General features: G+C 35.5%; 1 protein-coding gene and 1 long non-coding RNA gene across 2 annotated transcripts in view; both read left to right on the top strand.

The window, feature by feature from the left end:
* The window catches only part of LOC140149662 (uncharacterized), a 102,490-nt gene that overhangs the window by 62,461 nt on the left and 21,216 nt on the right, over positions 1 to 18,813 (top strand). Inside the window, exons 14-20 of the mRNA XM_072171740.1 lie at positions 25 to 110; positions 725 to 788; positions 1,813 to 1,892; positions 2,987 to 3,041; positions 5,101 to 5,150; positions 7,942 to 7,989; positions 15,209 to 15,266. Of these exons, the coding sequence (XP_072027841.1) occupies positions 25 to 110; positions 725 to 788; positions 1,813 to 1,892; positions 2,987 to 3,041; positions 5,101 to 5,150; positions 7,942 to 7,989; positions 15,209 to 15,266 (441 nt within the window). The remainder of the gene's footprint in view (positions 1 to 24; positions 111 to 724; positions 789 to 1,812; positions 1,893 to 2,986; positions 3,042 to 5,100; positions 5,151 to 7,941; positions 7,990 to 15,208; positions 15,267 to 18,813) is intronic.
* On the top strand, positions 10,234 to 10,559 carry LOC140149681 (uncharacterized). The gene is made up of 2 exons (XR_011858698.1): positions 10,234 to 10,314; positions 10,427 to 10,559. It is a non-coding gene; the product is annotated as an uncharacterized lncRNA (long non-coding RNA).

Raw genomic sequence — 18,813 nt, 5'->3', positions numbered from 1 at the left:
TTTTTAATTTTTATTTGAATTTAGAACATATCAAACAACTTGACCAAAAGCATGACTGGGGAGTGGCGCATGCAGCTGCAAGCCAGCTGGATCCAACTCTGGCTGATGAGGTAAGAGAGAAACTGAATTGAATGCAATTTGAGTGATGAGATACATTTAAGTATTAAATCTGTTAAGACATTCTTTGTGAAGGGGTGTTACATGTAGTCGGTGACTATACAAATATTACCTGAGATACAAGAATATGGCTGTATCTACTCATTTTTAAGACATCCTTGTGGTATAAATATTATGAGCTATTAGCCAACTTCCAAATGCTATTTAATTTTGTAGGGCTGTGCAATAATTCTGTGTACCAGGGGGTCCAGATACCAGATCTTGGGGAACCAATGTTTAAATTATGTGTCTAAAAATGTGGTACAAGGCAGCAAGCAGGAAATTGTTCATGCTTGAATGGGCGTAATATCAAAAAGGTGGCACAAAATTATCTGCCAACAATTGTGTGGTCACCTCTTTTGATGTGCCAAATATTTTTTGGATCCCCTTTTTTCTAGCCAAAAAATGCCTCCCCCAGCAGCCTATAAGTATAATTCACCGTGGGGTACACATAATTATTGCACTCTTAAAACAATACATGCAGGGTTTAGACCCTTAATTATTTAATATCTCTCCCAAAGAGAGTTTTAGCAGCGTTTAGCATTTTTTTCTTTGATTTGTTTCACAGTCAACTCCCCTTCCTGCAGAGGAAAAGGATGATTTACAAGCAAAAGATCCAGAAACACTTGCAAGTAAGATAATGTATTTTATATAACTCGTACAAAGATTCTTATCATTTGATTGGTCAATTACTATTGAATATTTTTGCTATTTATAGAAAAAGACTATTGCACTCTGTGCGAGTACAATAGTACATTGTCCATTGCACTGGCGCACAGCTACCATGGCAATGCTGACAGACGCGGGCGTATATCGTGAACGGTGACCACCTCGACTCGCCAATTATGGGTGTGGGTGTCGCTTCTAAAATAAAAACAGTTCGTAAAATTTTTGTAATTTATTTTGTTTCCTGGTGATTTATAAAGTTAAGTAGAAGAATATTTTTATTCAGTGAAATACGGACTGTTCCATTCAACTCGGCAATGACTCGTTGAATGGAACAGACCACATTTCACCTCATGAAAATATTCTTACCATTGTACTCATAAACATTCAATATTTGTATAATATAACAGCCAATAGTTTAATGTATAGGATGTTCTGCAGCAAGCTACATTCACACCAGGGGGGCACTCAACTTTGGAAGTGACAGGGATGTGGGACAGCAGTTCAAAACTAGTGGTCTTTCGGTTAGAGCCTAGACACCAAAACAGGGGGTCTTTCGGTGAGAAGGTCCCCCAAATAGGGAGGTCTTTCCGTCAGACTGGGGGAAATCTTACCAAAAAAGAAGTCTTTGCGTGAGACTGGGGAAAAATTTGGTCAAAATATAAAAGTTTACATTCTATTGTATTATGCATCCATATTGATTACATTAACTTGATTGGTTTAACTTGATTCAATGGTCTAATCTGTATGCTCCAAACTCTGTACAATATTTTATATTCTGTAGCTTTTAGTTCCCGCTTATCTGTTCATATCTGCATTTTGTAATCTTTGAAGATATTCTACATATAATAGTAAAATGAGAACCTCACGTGATAGGCAAATTTCCCTTGTATGGAATGAAATGTTAAAATAAGGCTGACACACAGCTACTCAATATGAATCCTGTAGATTATTTAAAGCTGTTACTTTGATTTTAAATATATCCAACAGGTCCACCTTTAGGCCCAGAAGACAGTCAAAATTCTCCAGAGCAATCAAAGCAAGAGAGTGATAAAGAAAAGGAAGCCACGGTGAGTCAAAATTTTAATGGCTAAAGATTGCAATTTCCCTGTTAACAGGCCAAAAAGAAGACGTGTACTGTAACATGTGTGCGTATTGCCCGTATTGATATCATATGTAAAGGTCATTTTAATCTTATATACCCTCTTGTTTGAGGTGACATTAATCAAACAACAAAAGTCTCTTGTCAGCGTCCAGAGGAAAACTGCTAGACAATACCAAACTTGAACTGAAAGCACTCTGCATTCAACCTCAAATGTCAACATTTGCAAACTTGGTGAAGTTACAAGTAAAAGTAAATCAATCACTGATATCCCACTCCATTATGGTTGCAAAAAGAAATTATGCTGCCCGGGCGGAATGGGAGTGGGGATATCTACTCAGCCACCAAAGTCTGCTCTTTTTACAATGTTTTAGGCTGTATAACAGCTAAATTTATTACTATGCATGTAGAAATATAATATCAATATTGCAGTATGCATTTTCCTTTTGACCTCAAACAAAATGGGAAATATAATGCAAATGATCTTTGTATATGTACATATATTTGTACATATAGATTTGGATGTAGATAAATGGTGCACATTTACAGTATATGACTGACTGAGAAAGAAATGAAATACAATCTCAACTATTATAGGCCTAAATGGATATTTGAGTTCCATTTTGTAAAACGCCCTCTAGCTGCACCTTTCAATTAAATATCATGCCTTGAATTACTGTGGAACTCAATTGTTGCTGATATGAAATCACACCAAAGTTAAGGTCAAAATAGCTATTTTTAGTACATATTTAAGTCATTAAAAGGCATTTCAGGTGGCCACTTTGAAAAAAATAACAGTGCATGCAGTTAAATGTTTTTCTCGGCGATATCAGTAATACAACGCCAAGCACAACGTGGAGTACACACACATTGAAAAAGGGGGCTTATATCATTTAAAATCAGCTGGTGATGGGAAAACCTTAATGTATTACCTACATGTGTAATTATTTGTAATAAATTGTTGATAATATATACCACTTTTATGTCATCATCACCTTCTATTTACATATCTACCATTCTCCCCTCATATGTATATGATATGTTTCTTTTTATTGCTATCAGGGGAATGGTGCTGCAACTCCAGATCTGTTGGGGAAAAAGGGAGATTCCAAACAAGGTATGATGCCGCTACCTAAATATCTGATGTGATAAGAAATATTTGAGGAATTAAACATTAATTTCACAATCATTGTTATTCTGGTCTATTTGAGCAGATTAATTTGTATTATGGAGCACTAGATTGTCATTCATTTTTAGATGTTAGTCAATTCAAGAGATCCTCTTTAATGATCAATAAGATCCATTTTCATAATCAGTGTGAGGTTAAATCAATTTATCCTTTTAACTCGATCATGAAAGGGTATGATACTGGTGTAAATCACAAATCATGGAAGAATTGGATAAATTAATTAATGTACGAGGGGTGGACAATAAGTACAAGCATGCACACTTTGATGACATTTAGGAATGATAAATGCAAGTTTGTACCTTTGTCTTTCAAAACAAATGTGACTATCCATCAGCGACCATCACAAACCCAGTGTAAAGTCGCTAGTGCTTCTTCAGAGATATGGACCAATAAGCATTACAGAAATCAATAGAAAACAAAGGAATTTCAAGAGCAAAATTGATTTTTGAGTACCTATTTCCCAAGCAGTTATGACAAGTGATATATCATTGTAAAGCTTGTTTAATGGAGATATCAACTGTTTAATAACCTAAGATATTCAAAAGTGTGACTTTACACTGAATTTGTCGTGGATGGTCATAAATGTGTATTAGCGATATTGAATACTTGATGTACGTAAAGACATAAGCATAAACCAATAGCATATGGACACTGTCTGATTTATGGTGAAAAGTGGTAGAATAATAAGCCAAATTTATACCATTTTTATTAAAGATAAGGGATCATGTTGAATATCTCTGCTTTGTCACCCACTGTTCTTTATGTAATAAGAGATAACAAGATTAATAACAAAATAATTTAACAGTGGGCTTGTGTGGTCTTGGGGTTGAGCACAGGCCTGATTGTGGGATTGTGGGTTCGAGCCCTGTCATGGCCATGCGTGTTGTGCCCTTAAGTATGGTCATTTACCTCTTTACTCCTCTCCACCTAAGTATATAAATGGGTATCATCATTCTTTGATGCTGGGAAGGTAACAGACTCGCTGTGGAGGAGGTGTAGCAATCCCCCTAGAGCAAAATTACATGGAGGAGTCTGACCTAATCGCCAATGTAAGAGAGATGCGCACTCCGATCACTGTTTCTATACATGTTCACCTCCTTTACCTTTACCTTTTTACCTTTTAAATTTAACAAATGCTACCTGCTTGGATCAGGTAACTACTAGTACTAATCATTAAAAAAGGGAGGTCCCAGTGGTGAAATTACAAGCATTTCTTGATTGAATAAGTAATTTTGATTCCAAAAGGTTTGTTTAATTTTTAGTAAAGCAAATCACTTACACTGTTACTGTTCTGAAGACAAATTATTTTCAGTGTACATATAGCTATGACTATTGCTGATGACATTGCATCATTAAAAGTACTATGATAGTAATTGTTGTGTGTTTTGAAAGATAAAGGCATAATTATAGTTATTATTATTATAAATAAATGTTACTTTAAGCCTTAATGTACGATTTCCTTCAAATTTTAAATTTGTTATTATATACTCAAAATGCTGAAATAATGCTAGTAATAATTATCTGGAAGGGTTTCTGTCCATTTTGAGCTGAAATAACAAGGTAAAGTGAAAGAAACCCTGCTGGTTATTTTGGCCGTTTAACACACAGTTATATAGGAGGACATAATGTCATAATTCTTGAATTGTGACATTATGTCGAACTTTGCTCTGTTGACCTACAAACACAACAAATTTGGCTGATTCCATTTAGGTGCAAGTTGGGACATGTGTAAACATTACAAATATGCCAAAAAATCATGTTTGAAAAAAATTTCATATTATAAGATCGTACATTATGGCTTTAAGTCACGCCTGAGTGGAGATACTCTCAGATACATAATGGTTGGGTGAACTTATTGTCCACCCCCCGGGGTCCACCCCTCGTATTTTGATTTGACAATTGTGATGAACAATTTAAGTAGTAAAAAGACATTACTTATTCATTCCTAACACCTCATTATTGCTTTGTTTCTTTCTTATGTATATAGAATCAGCAGTGCTAAAGAGTGATGAAAAAGAAATGCCAAAGAAGAAGACGGTAAGTAATAAACACTTGATAACAAAATATTCCTTATTAAATGCAGGGTCAGTCCACGTCAAAACAGACTGAGTGTACACCCACCCTCTTGGATTATGCTCTCCTTTGGCTCAGGGGTACCTTTCATGGACCCCTAGGTGAGGTCACAAGAAAAAATTCAAATTCAATTTCGTTTCGAATGGCGGGCCATCTAAGTTTGGCGACCTTGACCAAAATTGGGAATTTAAGGTGTCCAAATGACAACGCGCTCTCTTTGAGAGGCATTTTCTTCTTAATTAAATCAGTTGTGACCCTCTTTTTGAATGTGGTCACTCACTGGCTGTGTCTGAAATGCCTAATGCCAAAAAAAGATTGATTTGAATTTCGTTGGGATTTCAGAGGGGTCAAAATCAGCACTTCATACTGTTCAATCAAATTATCTTTGATTTTGAAGGACCCATGATAATGCCACAGTGCACTTATAGGTCCTAATTATGTTCAGAATGGATTAACCATGTGCCAATGTCTATGAGCAATTCAAAAAAGAGAAATTTCTAGACCCCTACAGAATTTTAGGCCCCCTAAAGTGGTTCAGCCACAAATGGCGCTTAAAATCGGAAAAATTTTGACACCTAATAACTTTAGGTGTACACCAGATATGAATTTCTAGTCTTTTGCATCTGAAAGAATGCAGTCTAATGTTACTAGGAACATAAGATTTGTTTTGTATTTTTGTGTTTTGATACTTTCAAAAGGTCGTTGACCTATGAACATTTTTCGTCATAGCGCCCTCCTGAAAGGTCTGACACATAACAAACTATACATTTTGGAATCCTCATGACCATACTGAGTAATTTGATATATTACTTGACATAATTGGGAGCATTCTGAAAATTTGACCCCATAACCTGTACTTTGCATGTGCATCGTTGCCAGGAAGTGCATTTTGACCCCTTAAAAATCCATACAGAGGATTAGAAAGTAGTTTTTCTTATTACTTGACTCAAGAGCAACTTGAAATATCAGGATAAATAATACAAATGGCTATAAAGTGATCAAAAATATAAAAAAATATCATACTAAAATTGGCATTTTGTACCGTGATCCTGTATGCATGGTATGTTAGGCAAAAATGACTATTTTTGAAAGCGTCAACTTAATACTAAAACACAAAAAAATACAAAACAAATCTTATGTTCCTAGTAACATTAAACTACATTCTTTCAGATGCAAAAGACTAGAAATTCATATCTGGTGTACACCTAAAGTTATTAGGGGTCAAAATTTGCCGACTTTAAGTGCCATTTGTGGCTGAACCACTTTAGGGGTGGCCTAAAATTCTGTAGGGGTCTAGAAATTTCTCTTTTTTTTGAATTGCTCATAGACATTGGCATATGGTTAATCCATTCTGAACATAATTAGGACCTATAAGTGCACTGTGACATTATCATGGGTCCTTCAAAATCAAGATAATTTGATTGAACAGTACGAAGTGCTGATTTTGACCCCTCTGAAATCCCAACGAAATTCAAATCTATCTTTTTGGCATTAGGTATTTCAGACACAGCCAGTGAGTGACCACATTCAAAAAGAGGATCACAACTGATTCAATTAAGAAGAAAGTGCCCCTCAAAGAGAGCACTTTGTCATTTGGACCCTTTAAATTCACAATTTTGGTTGAGGTCGCCAAACTTTGATTGCCCGCCATTCAAGAAACGAAATGGAATTTGAATTTTTTTCTTGTGACCTCACCTAGGGATCCATGAAAGGTACCCCTGAGCCAAAGGAGAGCAAAATCCAAGAGGGTGGGTGTACACTCAATCTGTTTCGACATGGACTGACCCTGCAGTGATCTGACAGAGGCACTGGTAGGAGTGATAAGGATACAGTCTGTCCTTTTATCCAAGCCCTGATGTATTGTACTATAACGAATAGAATATCTGAGCAGTTTAATTGTCACATTTGTTTTGCAATGAGAGATGCATACTCATCTTGGAGATATCTGATGTGCGCTTATTGTACTTGATACAAATCTTGAAACTCAATTTATGTTAGCTCTTTTTCGGGTCTTAGAGTGCCTAAGACTTTCATGCTGGATTCAACAAATCTCACTGATCTTGACAAACATGAAAGAATTTGCTGATCCTTATAACGTATCCCTTGCTTGATCATTCAGACAGAGATCGACAGACAGTTTTATATATTTGACTGCATCCTAAATAGCCACAATTTCTACCTGTGTGTCTACTCAAGTAGGTAGGCTAGATGGAAAAAAGAATCCCCTATCAAGCTGATTAGTTCCATCGGACGTTTGTCCATTTTCATGTACCTCATCATGATCATCTGGTGAATGTTCAACAGTTTCATCAGCCAAATTGTTTGGTTAAGTCTTTGTTCAATATTCTACAGCCTAGCTAGTTGAAACCGAGACCATAGTTTTTCTAATTTGGATATTGCAACTTTCATTTCTATCAGATTGGACAGGATTTTGTTCAATTTTTTCTGCTCAATGGCCATAATCTTCCGCCAGTGTAGAAGCACTGAACAAGAGCAAGACGGTTAAAGGAATTATCAGCTGTAGCACAAAAACTATGCTCTGTTATAAGATTTTTAAAAAATCTAACACAAAATCAAAATCAAATCAAAATCAAATCAAAATAAAAATAAAAAATAACACAAAATCAAACACTTTTAAGTGTTTGATTTAAAAAGTGTTTGATTTTATGTTATTTAAAAAGTTATTTACCAAATTATAGGTGCTGCTCAGACAGCTCATACACATACTTTTGTATTAATTTTTTCTTTAAATCAGGTTCTGAAGCAACTGATGAGTAGAGGCAAGGGTTTTTTCCATAAGAAGGTAAGATAAGATAAACTTTATTACATCAAAAAAAAAAAAACCACAAAAATGCACAATATGCTCAAGAGGTGGACAGCCTGAAATGACACAGGCACCTTTACATTTGAGATTGTATTGTTTAAACAGGGGAGCTGAATGGCTTCAGATTTCTCACCACCAAATAGTATTATACGATTGTGTGCCCTGAATGCATTTCTCAGAAAAACCCATAGATGGCCTAAAGTAAGCATTAAAATGAGCAGAAATATGCATAACTTTAGCTAAATTTGGATTGGTCATGGTTAGTAATATTAAATCCTGCAAGTGTACCACAGATGGATGGGAGAGATCAAGTATTTTTTAATGATTTTTTAAAATCATTAAAGACTGCTTAAAAGCAGTCTTTTCTATACAGAAACACTGTCATGATTTTGCAGGTAAATTAAGTAATTCCCAGACATCATAGACTTCGAGGGCCAGTCGCAAAAAAAATAATGACGGTCAGCCTATATTTTTTTCCAGTCTGAGGGATCAGGCTAGGGCTAATTTCAGCCATCGTAGCAATATGAAGAATACAATATCATTTCCGGAATAAATTGTTTAGGTTTATAAGGGTAATAGGTAATAGGGATGATACGTTTTGTGCCTATTTGAGATGGACATTTGGGGGCAAACTTTGGCAATGTTTGACCCAAGTTTGGCCAAAAAAATTGAACACAGTGTTTTTCAGGCTAAAAAGGAAGATGCACACGGCATTTATTGCTTTATTTTTTACTTCTATTAGGATTTCTAGGGGATATCCCCACATGGAAAAAGTTAGGGGACATGTCCCCAACCCCGCGTGTTCACTCACATGTAAAGGTGTACAAGTATGTGCAGCGATCAAGGGTCCCTTTTTCAGGCTCTCCGACAGTTTCTTAAGACCCACATTTGCATCATGATCCAGTTCATTGAGCTTCAAATAATTTAGGACTGTTAAATATCAAAAATATCAATTTTTAATCATTTGCCATAAAATGTGTATTATATTGCGAATTTCAAAAATAAAAATTATTTGATATCAGAAGGACATTCTTCGTATTCAGAATGCAATTTGATATGTCTGATGTGCTCTCATGTCCCACAAAAATATTGTCCAAACGATCATACCCCACCCCTAAAAGTGTATGTAGCTGGGATGAAAAGCCGACAATCAATTGAAAATTTTGACCTTTCATATCAAAGATATGGATTTTTTTCACCCAAAACACACAAAAAAAATTATCCTTTTTCATCCCAGCTACATACACTTTAAGAACATATCATTAGATTTATAAATTTTACTTCGAGGACTGTTTAACTCAAAAATTTTAAAAATATCTAATTTTAATAATTTGTCATAAAATTTGTATTATATCGCGAATGTCAAAAAAATCGAAATTATTTGATATCAGAAGGACATTCTTAGTATTCAGAATGCAATTCGATATGCCTGGTGTACTCTCAACATCCACAAGAAATACAGTGCAAATGTTAATATCCGATTCCTTAAGTGAATTTATTCTTGAAGAATATGAATATCAATGTTAAATAATCTCCCCCAATAAACCATCCAATAGCATAAACCCTTTCTAATTTTGATTTGTGAAGCAGCGTTTTCACAACCAAATAACGATGCTTAAAAAGAAACAATCGTTCATGACTGATCTTTTTATTGCAGTGCGACATCTGAAAAATGCACCAACTTAAAGAGCAACTAGAGTGGTTCTCAGCTTTTGCAGTTCTCTGCATTCACAGTCCTCGGTACTTGGGTTTTGGAAGGGGAGCCATGCATGATTCTGGTTGGTGTGTTTTGATTGATTGGATTAGGTCTTTGTGTTGTCTTGGTCTGCATGTGATATTTCTGTTCAGAACCTTGTATAAAGCCCAATGGTTTTTTTCTTTGTATTGCTTGTCTCTCTGTGCCATTGGAATAACCAATGCAAGAAGTATCATATAGTTTGATTTTGAGATAATAGAGGTAGAGAGGGTTTGTTAGTTGCACATAATGGATTTGAAATCTTCATACCTTTTTGTAGATTGTAATTGAGCGTCAATCATAACGCCTCCACCTTGATGCACGTTGTTGTAAGAAAAGATGTGCTTTTTGTTTTGAAATTGTGAAAAAAAAATATTTGAAATGAAATATAACTTTGTATTTAACCACTTTAACACAATGTCAACATTCGTTCATAGGGTTGCCAAACCCACGATTTAATAGCCCAGTATGACGCATTTTTAAGGGCTCATATTGAAATCCCCTTACACAAGAAGGTGTGCGCCATCCTGCAGCTTTCCTGTGCTAGCCTTCTTTTGTTAAAATCCTGTGTGATTATAACACTGCAATTAGCCACTTAAATTAGGAGCGCGCTTTCCTGGGTTGTGCGATTAGCCATAGTCAGTTTGTTTTCTTCCCATTCGTCATGGACCACTTCAAAAGGCAGGGTGTATCACTGATGCATATAATCCATCCGTTTTATGACCGAGCTTTCCTAAGGCGCGCGCTTAGCGAGGGGAATCCTGCCTTCTTTCTGTGTGAAAACGTGGTAGGGTATTTCAATATGAGCCCTAAGGTTTCCCCGCGACTTTTGACAATTTCCTGTCCTATAGAAACCAATGGTTAAGAAAAAAATTGGACGACTTTTCAACATTGGCTACCGCGATTTCTAGTAGTTCATATCCCATAAAAACCAATGTTTAAGAAATATATGGGCATTTCAATTATTTGACCCGCGATTTGTGCTGATAATTGTTGGCAACCCTGTATTTGCCATGTTACGTAACTAGTTTGGTTCACTCAGGTCAGTGACAGGGTTGCCAAACCCGCGATTAATAGCCCAGGACGACTTTTGAAGATTTTAACCGCAACAATTTCTTGTCCTGTAAACACCAATTGATGGTTAAGATAAAAAGGGTGAATTTTAGACATTGGCTAACATGAATTCTGGCACAATATGCTCAAGAGGTGGACAGCCTGAAATGACACAGGCACCTTTACATTTGAGATTGTATTGTTTAAACAGGGGAGCTGAATGGCTTCAGATTTCTCACCACCAAATAGTATTATACTGATTGTGTGCCCTGAATGCATTTCTCAGAAAAACCCATAGATGGCCTAAAGTAAGCATTAAAATGAGCAGAAATATGCATAACTTTAGCTAAATTTGGATTGGTCATGGTTAGTAATATTAAATCCTGCAAGTGTACCACAGATGGGAGAGATCGAGTATTTTTTAATGATTTTTAAAATCATTAAAGACTGCTTAAAAGCAGTCTTTTCTATACAGAAACACTGTCATGATTTTGCAGGTAAATTAAGTAATTCCCAGACATCATAGACTTCGAGGGCCAGTCGCAAAAAATAATGACGGTCAGCCTATATTTTTTTCCAGTCTGAGGGATCAGGCTAGGGCTAATTTCAGCCATCGTAGCAATATGAAGAATACAATGTCATTTCCGGAATAAATTGTTTAGGTTTATAAGGGTAATAGGTAATAGGGATGATACGTTTTGTGCCTATTTGAGATGGACATTTGGGGGCAAACTTTGGCAATGTTTGACCCAAGTTTGGCCAAAAAAATTGAACACAGTGTTTTTCAGGCTAAAAAGGAAGATGCACACGGCATTTATTGCTTTATTTTTTACTTCTATTAGGATTTCTAGGGGGATATCCCCACATGGAAAAAGTTAGGGGGACATGTCCCCCAACCCCGGCGGGTCACTCACATGTAAAGGTGTACAAGTATGTGCAGCGATCAAGGGTCCCTTTTTCAGGCTCTCCGACAGTTTCTTAAGACCCACATTTGCATCATGCTCCAGTTCATTGAGCTTCAAATAATTTAGGACTGTTAAATATCAAAAATATCAATTTTTAATCATTTGCCATAAAATGTGTATTATATCGCGAATTTCAAAAAATAAAAATTATTTGATATCAGAAGGACATTCTTCGTATTCAGAATGCAATTCGATATGTCTGATGTGCTCTCATGTCCCACAAAAAATACTGTCCAAACGATCATACCCCACCCCTAAAAGTGTATGTAGCTGGGATGAAAAGCCGACAATCAATTGAAAATTTTGACCTTTCATATCAAAGATATGGATTTTTTTCACCCAAAACACACACAAAAATTTTTCCTTTTTCATCCCAGCTACATACACTTTAAGAACATATCATTAGATTTATAAATTTTACTTCGAGGACTGTTTAACTCAAAAATTTAAAAAATATCTAATTTTAATAATTTGTCATAAAATTTGTATTATATCGCGAATGTCAAAAAAATCTAAATTATTTGATATCAGAAGGATTCTTAGTATTCAGAATGCAATTCGATATGCCTGGTGTACTCTCAACATCCACAAGAAATACAGTGCAAATGTTAATATCCGATTCCTTAAGTGAATTTATTCTTGAAGAATATGAATATCAATGTTAAATAATCTCCCCCAATAAACCATCCAATAGCATAAACCCTTTCTAATTTTGATTTGTGAAGCAGCGTTTTCACAACCAAATAACGATGCGTAAAAAGAAACAATCGTTCATGACTGATCTTTTTATTGCAGTGCGACATACGAAAAATGCACCAACTTAAAGAGCAACTAGAGTGGTTCTCAGCTTTTGCAGTTCTCTGCATTCACAGTCCTCGGTACTTGGGTTTTGGAAGGGGAGCCATGCATGATTCTGGTTGGTGTGTTTTGATTGATTGGATTAGGTCTTTGTGTTGTCTTGGTCTGCATGTGATATTTCTGTTCAGAACCTTGTATGAGCCCAATGTTCATTTTCTTTGTATTGCTTGTCTCTCTGTGCCATTGGAATAACCAATGCAAGAAGTATCATATAGTTTGACTTTGAGATAATAGAGGTAGAGAGGGTTTGTTAGTTGCACAGAATGGATTTGAAATCTTCATACCTTTTTGTAGATTGTAATTGAGCGTCAATCATAACGCCTCCACCTTGATGCACGTTGTTGTAAGAAAAGATGTGGTTTTTGTTTTGAAATTGTGAAAAAAAATATTTGAAATGAAATATAACTTTGTATTTAACCACTTTAACACAATGTCAACATTCGTTCATAGGGTTGCCAAACCCACGATTTAATAGCCCAGTATGACGCATTTTTAAGGGCTCATATTGAAATTCCCTTACACAAGAAGGTGTGCGCCATCCTGCAGCTTTCCTGTGCTAGCCTTCTTTTGTTAAAATCCTGTGTGATTATAACACTGCAATTAGCCACTTAAGGTTGGTCTGAACCCTGGAATTATGAACACTTTCGGGCCTCATAACTGCTAAATTATTAGTCTAAACAATATAAAAGTATACATTTTTAGAATGGAAATGACTTGATGAATTCATCTGTGAGGTCCAATTTGGACTAAAATGCTCATTTTGGAGAAAATCCCAAAAAAAGCGGGTTTTTGGCCCAAATTTTAGTAACGTAACAAAAAAATTGTTTCGCCAAAATTTTTTTTTATTAATTTTAAAAACTAGATAAAAATATCTAGGGACCGTTTTTCATTTTTTGAATTTTGACCAACTTCACCAAAAATATTTGAAATTTGGGCTGAAAATCAGGCTTTTTATGATTTTTTTGACAATTTTGCATTTTTTGACCATTTTTGGTGCAAATTTCTCAAAGTTGGTCAAAATTAAAAAAAATAAAAAAACGGTCCCTAGATATTTTTATCTAGTTTTTAAAAATTAATAAAAAAAATTTTTGGCCAAACAATTTTTTTGTTACGCTACTAAAAATTTGGGCCAAAAAACCGTTTTTTGGGATTTTCTCAAAATGAGCATTTTGGCCCAAATTGGACCTCACAGATGAATTCAGCAAGTCATTTCCAGTCTAAAATGTATACTTTTATATTCTTTAGACTAATAATTTAGCAGTTATGAAGCCCGAAAGTTTCCATAATTCCAGGGTTAAGACCACCCTTAAATTAGGAGCGCGCTTTCCTGGGTTGTGCGATGAGCCATAGTCAGTTTGTTTTCTTCCCATTCGTCATGGACCACTTCAAAAGGCAGGGTGTATCACTGATGCATATAATCCATCCGTTTTATGACCGAGCTTTCCTAAGGCGCGCGCTTAGCGAGGGGAATCCTGCCTTCTTTTTGTGTGAAAACGTGGTAGGGTATTTCAATATGAGCCCTAAGGTTTCCCCGCGACTTGACAATTTCCTGTCCTATAGAAACCAATGGTTAAGAAAAAAATTGGACGACTTTTCAACATTGGCTACCGCGATTTCTAGTAGTTCATATCCCATAAAAACCAATGTTTAAGAAATATATGGGCATTTCAATTATTTGACCCGCGATTTGTGCTGATAATTGTTGGCAACCCTGTATTTGCCATGTTACGTAACTAGTTTGGTTCACTCAGGTCAGTGACAGGGTTGCCAAACCCGCGATTAATAGCCCAGGACGACTTTTGAAGATTTTAACCGCAACAATTTCTTGTCCTGTAAACACCAATTGATGGTTAAGATAAAAAGGGTGAATTTTAGACATTGGCTAACATGAATTCTGGTACTTCCCTAAGCCATAGAAACCAATGGTTTATATAAAAATATTGGGTGACTTTTCAATTATTTTGAAACACCATTTGGGCTGAAAATTTTTGGCAACCCTGGTATGTGATGCTCATCTACCAACAATGTTTTGTCATATAAAATTTGTTAATTTGCAAATTTTTTAAACACTAAATAAAAATACAAAATGCGAAGCATGGTACTATTTAATATTATTGCAATATAAAACCAGAAAAATTCGACCTTGACACACGCAAGTTTTCCTAAGGTGAATTTATTCTTGTAGAATATGAATATCAATGTTAAATAATATCCCCCAATAAACCACCCAAGGCATTCTCAAATTGATGAAGTGCCACATTAATAAATTAAATAACATAAAGTGCCACTAACCAAATAGAGCATTGTGTCTCATGAGTGGGGTCCAGTGTCCCTCCTTAGGGCCTTCCCTCCTTTGGGCCTCTGGCTGAGACCAGGGGCAAAGCCCTGGCATGGTCCCCGGAATCTTGTGGGTTTTGGCCATTGAAAGAGGTATAAGAGGGATCTCCTGGCATGTTTTTGTTCATGTTTTCAACTATTTCAACAGACATAATATTACAGATAAACATAAATACAATCCATAGAACTTGAGTTTATCCAAAGGCAACTGTTTAATGATATTTCTTTATTTTGCTTTATTTAACAACAGTCAAGTACACCGGCAGAAGTCAACAAAACATCAGTTGAAGCTGCAGTTACTAAACAAGGTATGTGTATGACTAAAAGGTCTTCGAAGTAAACTTAATAAATCAAATGATATTTACTTAAAGTGTATGTAGCTGGGATGAAAACCTGACCATCAATTGAAGATACACATTTTTCCCCAAAAGACAAAAAAAAAATTTGGTGGTTTTGGAAGAAATATCTATATCTTCAATACAAAAGGTCAAAATTTCCATATGATGGATGGCTTTTCATCAAAACTACATACACTTTAAGTACACATCATTAGATTTATGCAATTTACTTCAAGGACTGTTAAATTTAAAAATTATCAATTTTTAATCATTTGCCATAAAATGTGTATTATATCGCAAATTAAAAAAAAATCAAAATTATTTGATATCAGAAGGACATTCCTCGTTTTCAAAATGCAAATTCAAATCGATATGCCTGATATGCTCTTAGGTCCCACAAAAAATATGTGAAATCGTCCCTAAATATCTGAGCCCTTAATCTGGATCTGGAATTTAAAGAAAATTGAAAATATGGTACCAGCAGATAAAAGTTGTTACCAACTACACATCCAATTTCTCACTGGATTGTACTCTGGAGCTACTCCGGATTACCCCCAGGGCTACTCTGTAGCGGTGTACCGTAACGCGAGTCAAAAATCTGTGGACTACTCCTATCCGGTTTTCCACGGTGTACCTCCCGTAGAGACAGACTATAGCGGAGTACCTCTAGAGGTACTCTGTAAAAATATGCGTGATGATCTGTTGCCAGATTTAATGCTATTTTCTCAATTTAGCTTTATTGTATGCTTTTATTAGGATATATTAAGGATTTTTGTTCTTTCTTTCTTTTATTATTTTTCAAATATATGTTAATAATATAATTATAATAATAGAAAATAATAAACAAGTAAATAGGCCTACATAAATACATAACCAAGTTCAGAAATAAGAAAGTAAGAAAAATTGATAATCTAAATAATTGACTAAATAAATTTATCAATGAATAAACAAGTAAATAAATAGATAATTAAATTAACAAGTAAAAACTACACAAATAAGAAAGTAAATAAGTAAACATGTGCATTATTTGGGCCTAAATTTAAAAAAAATGAATAGTACTCGTAGGCCTAGGATAATAGAATAGAATGATAATGATTGTCATTAACTTGGTTGTTATTTAGCTTTTTAATTTGATTACCTGTTTGCTTACTTGTTTTTTCATTTGTTTGAGTAGGCCTGCATTTTGTATGTTTTTAAGCATTTTTCTTTGCATATTATACTTGAATGATTGGTCATTTTATATCTAATATTTATTTTAGGACCCCATTTTTATTCAGTTATTGTTTACGCTTTTATTAAATTTATTATTAATTTTATATTTATTATTTCTTTATATGTATTATATTTTACTTATTTACTATTTAATTGTGTAGTAAGTTATTTAAATATTTACTTTTTAATAAGTGACCAATCATTCAAGTATAATAAGCAAAGAAAAAATGTTTAAAAAACAAACAAAATACGGCCTACTCAAACAAACGAAAAAACACATATCAAATAGGTAAGTCAAAGTAAGAGATGAATAACAACCAAGTAAAAAAGATATGAAAACTGCGAATAACATCAATGAAAGATGAAAGACTAGTAGGGCCTAACCAAAATATATAAAATATCAAAACTGTATTGCAAGTAGGCATATAATAGGCTTAGGCCTACGACTTGCTAAAATCGTTTTCTTTAAACTTCCGTGGTCGTGCCTGTGCGTATCGCGTACACGAGCGTAAATGCAAAAGCAATAAACAATCACGCTGATTGGCTGATCAATGCACTTGACAACAAGCCGGCTGACCCATTGGTCTTCGGCGGCGCGCGTAGTAGGCGACCTCCACGCGATCGCAATTCACCAGCGCTACCTGGACCACGGAAGTTTAAAGAAAACGATTTTAGTAAAGTAATGTGGTGCAAAATGTTAGGAAAACGGCGTGAAAACAAGAAATTCAAGAAGTATAAATTATGAATAAATTTTAACTGTGGGCCTAGTAATAAACTTTGGTAATAAACAAACAACATGGGAAAGTAGAACCGCGAACCACAGTATGCACACTTGCTTTAAAATACAGAAAAACAACGTCACGCAAAGATCTCAAGTTTAGCAAAACTAAAAACATAACAAGAAACACAAAATTAAATAATGATTAAAAATGATTTTAAAAGCAAATTGAGAAGAAGTCGATGTCGTTAAACAAAAGAACAAGTTCCTACAAAGGAAACAACCACTAAATAGAAACAAAATGTCTCCATGACATCGACAACTGTGATTCTCGCTCCGTGTGGCTGAAAACGATTCATGACGCCCTATGCAAACGTGCAAACATGGTCAATCAATTAATCAAAACAACAAACGTTACGCTTTGCTTAAAATAGCTAGGTATCGCGCGCACTAGTACGCGGCCGATTACGCTGCTCGGGCGAAGTTGTTTACCGCTGCCGGTCAATGACCCGTTTGGCTGCGGTTGTACACCAGAGCTGACTTCGGTGTTACTCCAGGGTTGGCTCGTGGCTGACAGCTATCAGATGTACTTCAGAGTAGCTTCTTAAGAGTACCATTGGAGTAGCTCCGATATGGCGTATCCAGAAGTTGGCACTAGTGTATCACCGGAGTTGGCTTCTAGACAGACAGTGGATGGAGTAACAGCGAAGTAGCTATGATATGTTGTATCCACTATGGGTTTGCTAAGGTGTAGCTACTTCGAAGTAGCTTCAGAGTAGCTCTAGGCCTATTAAGGTGTAGCTTCAGGGCTACACCAGGTGTAGCCGCGAAGGTAATCTGCCGCGGTGGTAAACCGTGAATGAGAATCTGGATGAGTCCTAAGCTCATCTTGGACATGGCAGGTATAGAGGTAAAGCTAATGCAATCAATGAGTGTCTTGACCCCTTGAATTTTAGTCATCTGCCTGCAGCTGCTTGCTTACCTGCTACTTGTATTTGTAGGAAGTTTTTGCTGAAGTCGGCCAAAGCCGCAGGTCCTGATTAAATTCCACCTCGGCTGGTAAAAGAATTGGCTTATGAATTTTCTATATTACATGTCCTATATTAATATATTTAATACCTACGTAATAGCTGTAGGTGTCTTCTATCCAGTGATACCAAAATAAGTACAAACATTCCTCACATGATATTGCTGTGGTTTGATGTGAGTGCGCACCCGTGACATTGGAAAATCCCCGAAAATCATACGCAAAATATAGGCCAATATTGTTATTTTTGCTTTAAAATCCTCAAGTTTTTGCTAAATATTACATGGACGACAATTTATAACTTATATAACAAGTTAAGTCTACATAGCCTTAGGACAACCACTAATTTCTACACAAAAGCCCCAAATCAAGAATGCGTGCTATGGTTTATACGTAGTTGAATGCGTATTCGACCTCTTTCTGCACAGGGGTACAGCATAAAGCCGAATAGCTGTTAAAATGCGTTTTGAGGGTTATATTGATTATTTCAGAACATGCAAGTATACCAATATTTCGTGTACATTTCAAATGAGTGCTCACGAATCTTCTAAATTTTTAGA

The sequence above is a fragment of the Amphiura filiformis genome, chromosome 4 (genome assembly GCF_039555335.1).
Source record: "Amphiura filiformis chromosome 4, Afil_fr2py, whole genome shotgun sequence".
Taxonomy (NCBI): domain Eukaryota; kingdom Metazoa; phylum Echinodermata; class Ophiuroidea; order Amphilepidida; family Amphiuridae; genus Amphiura; species Amphiura filiformis.
Note: the sequence above shows the minus strand (reverse complement) of the source record. Positions and strands in the feature narration are given on the sequence as shown.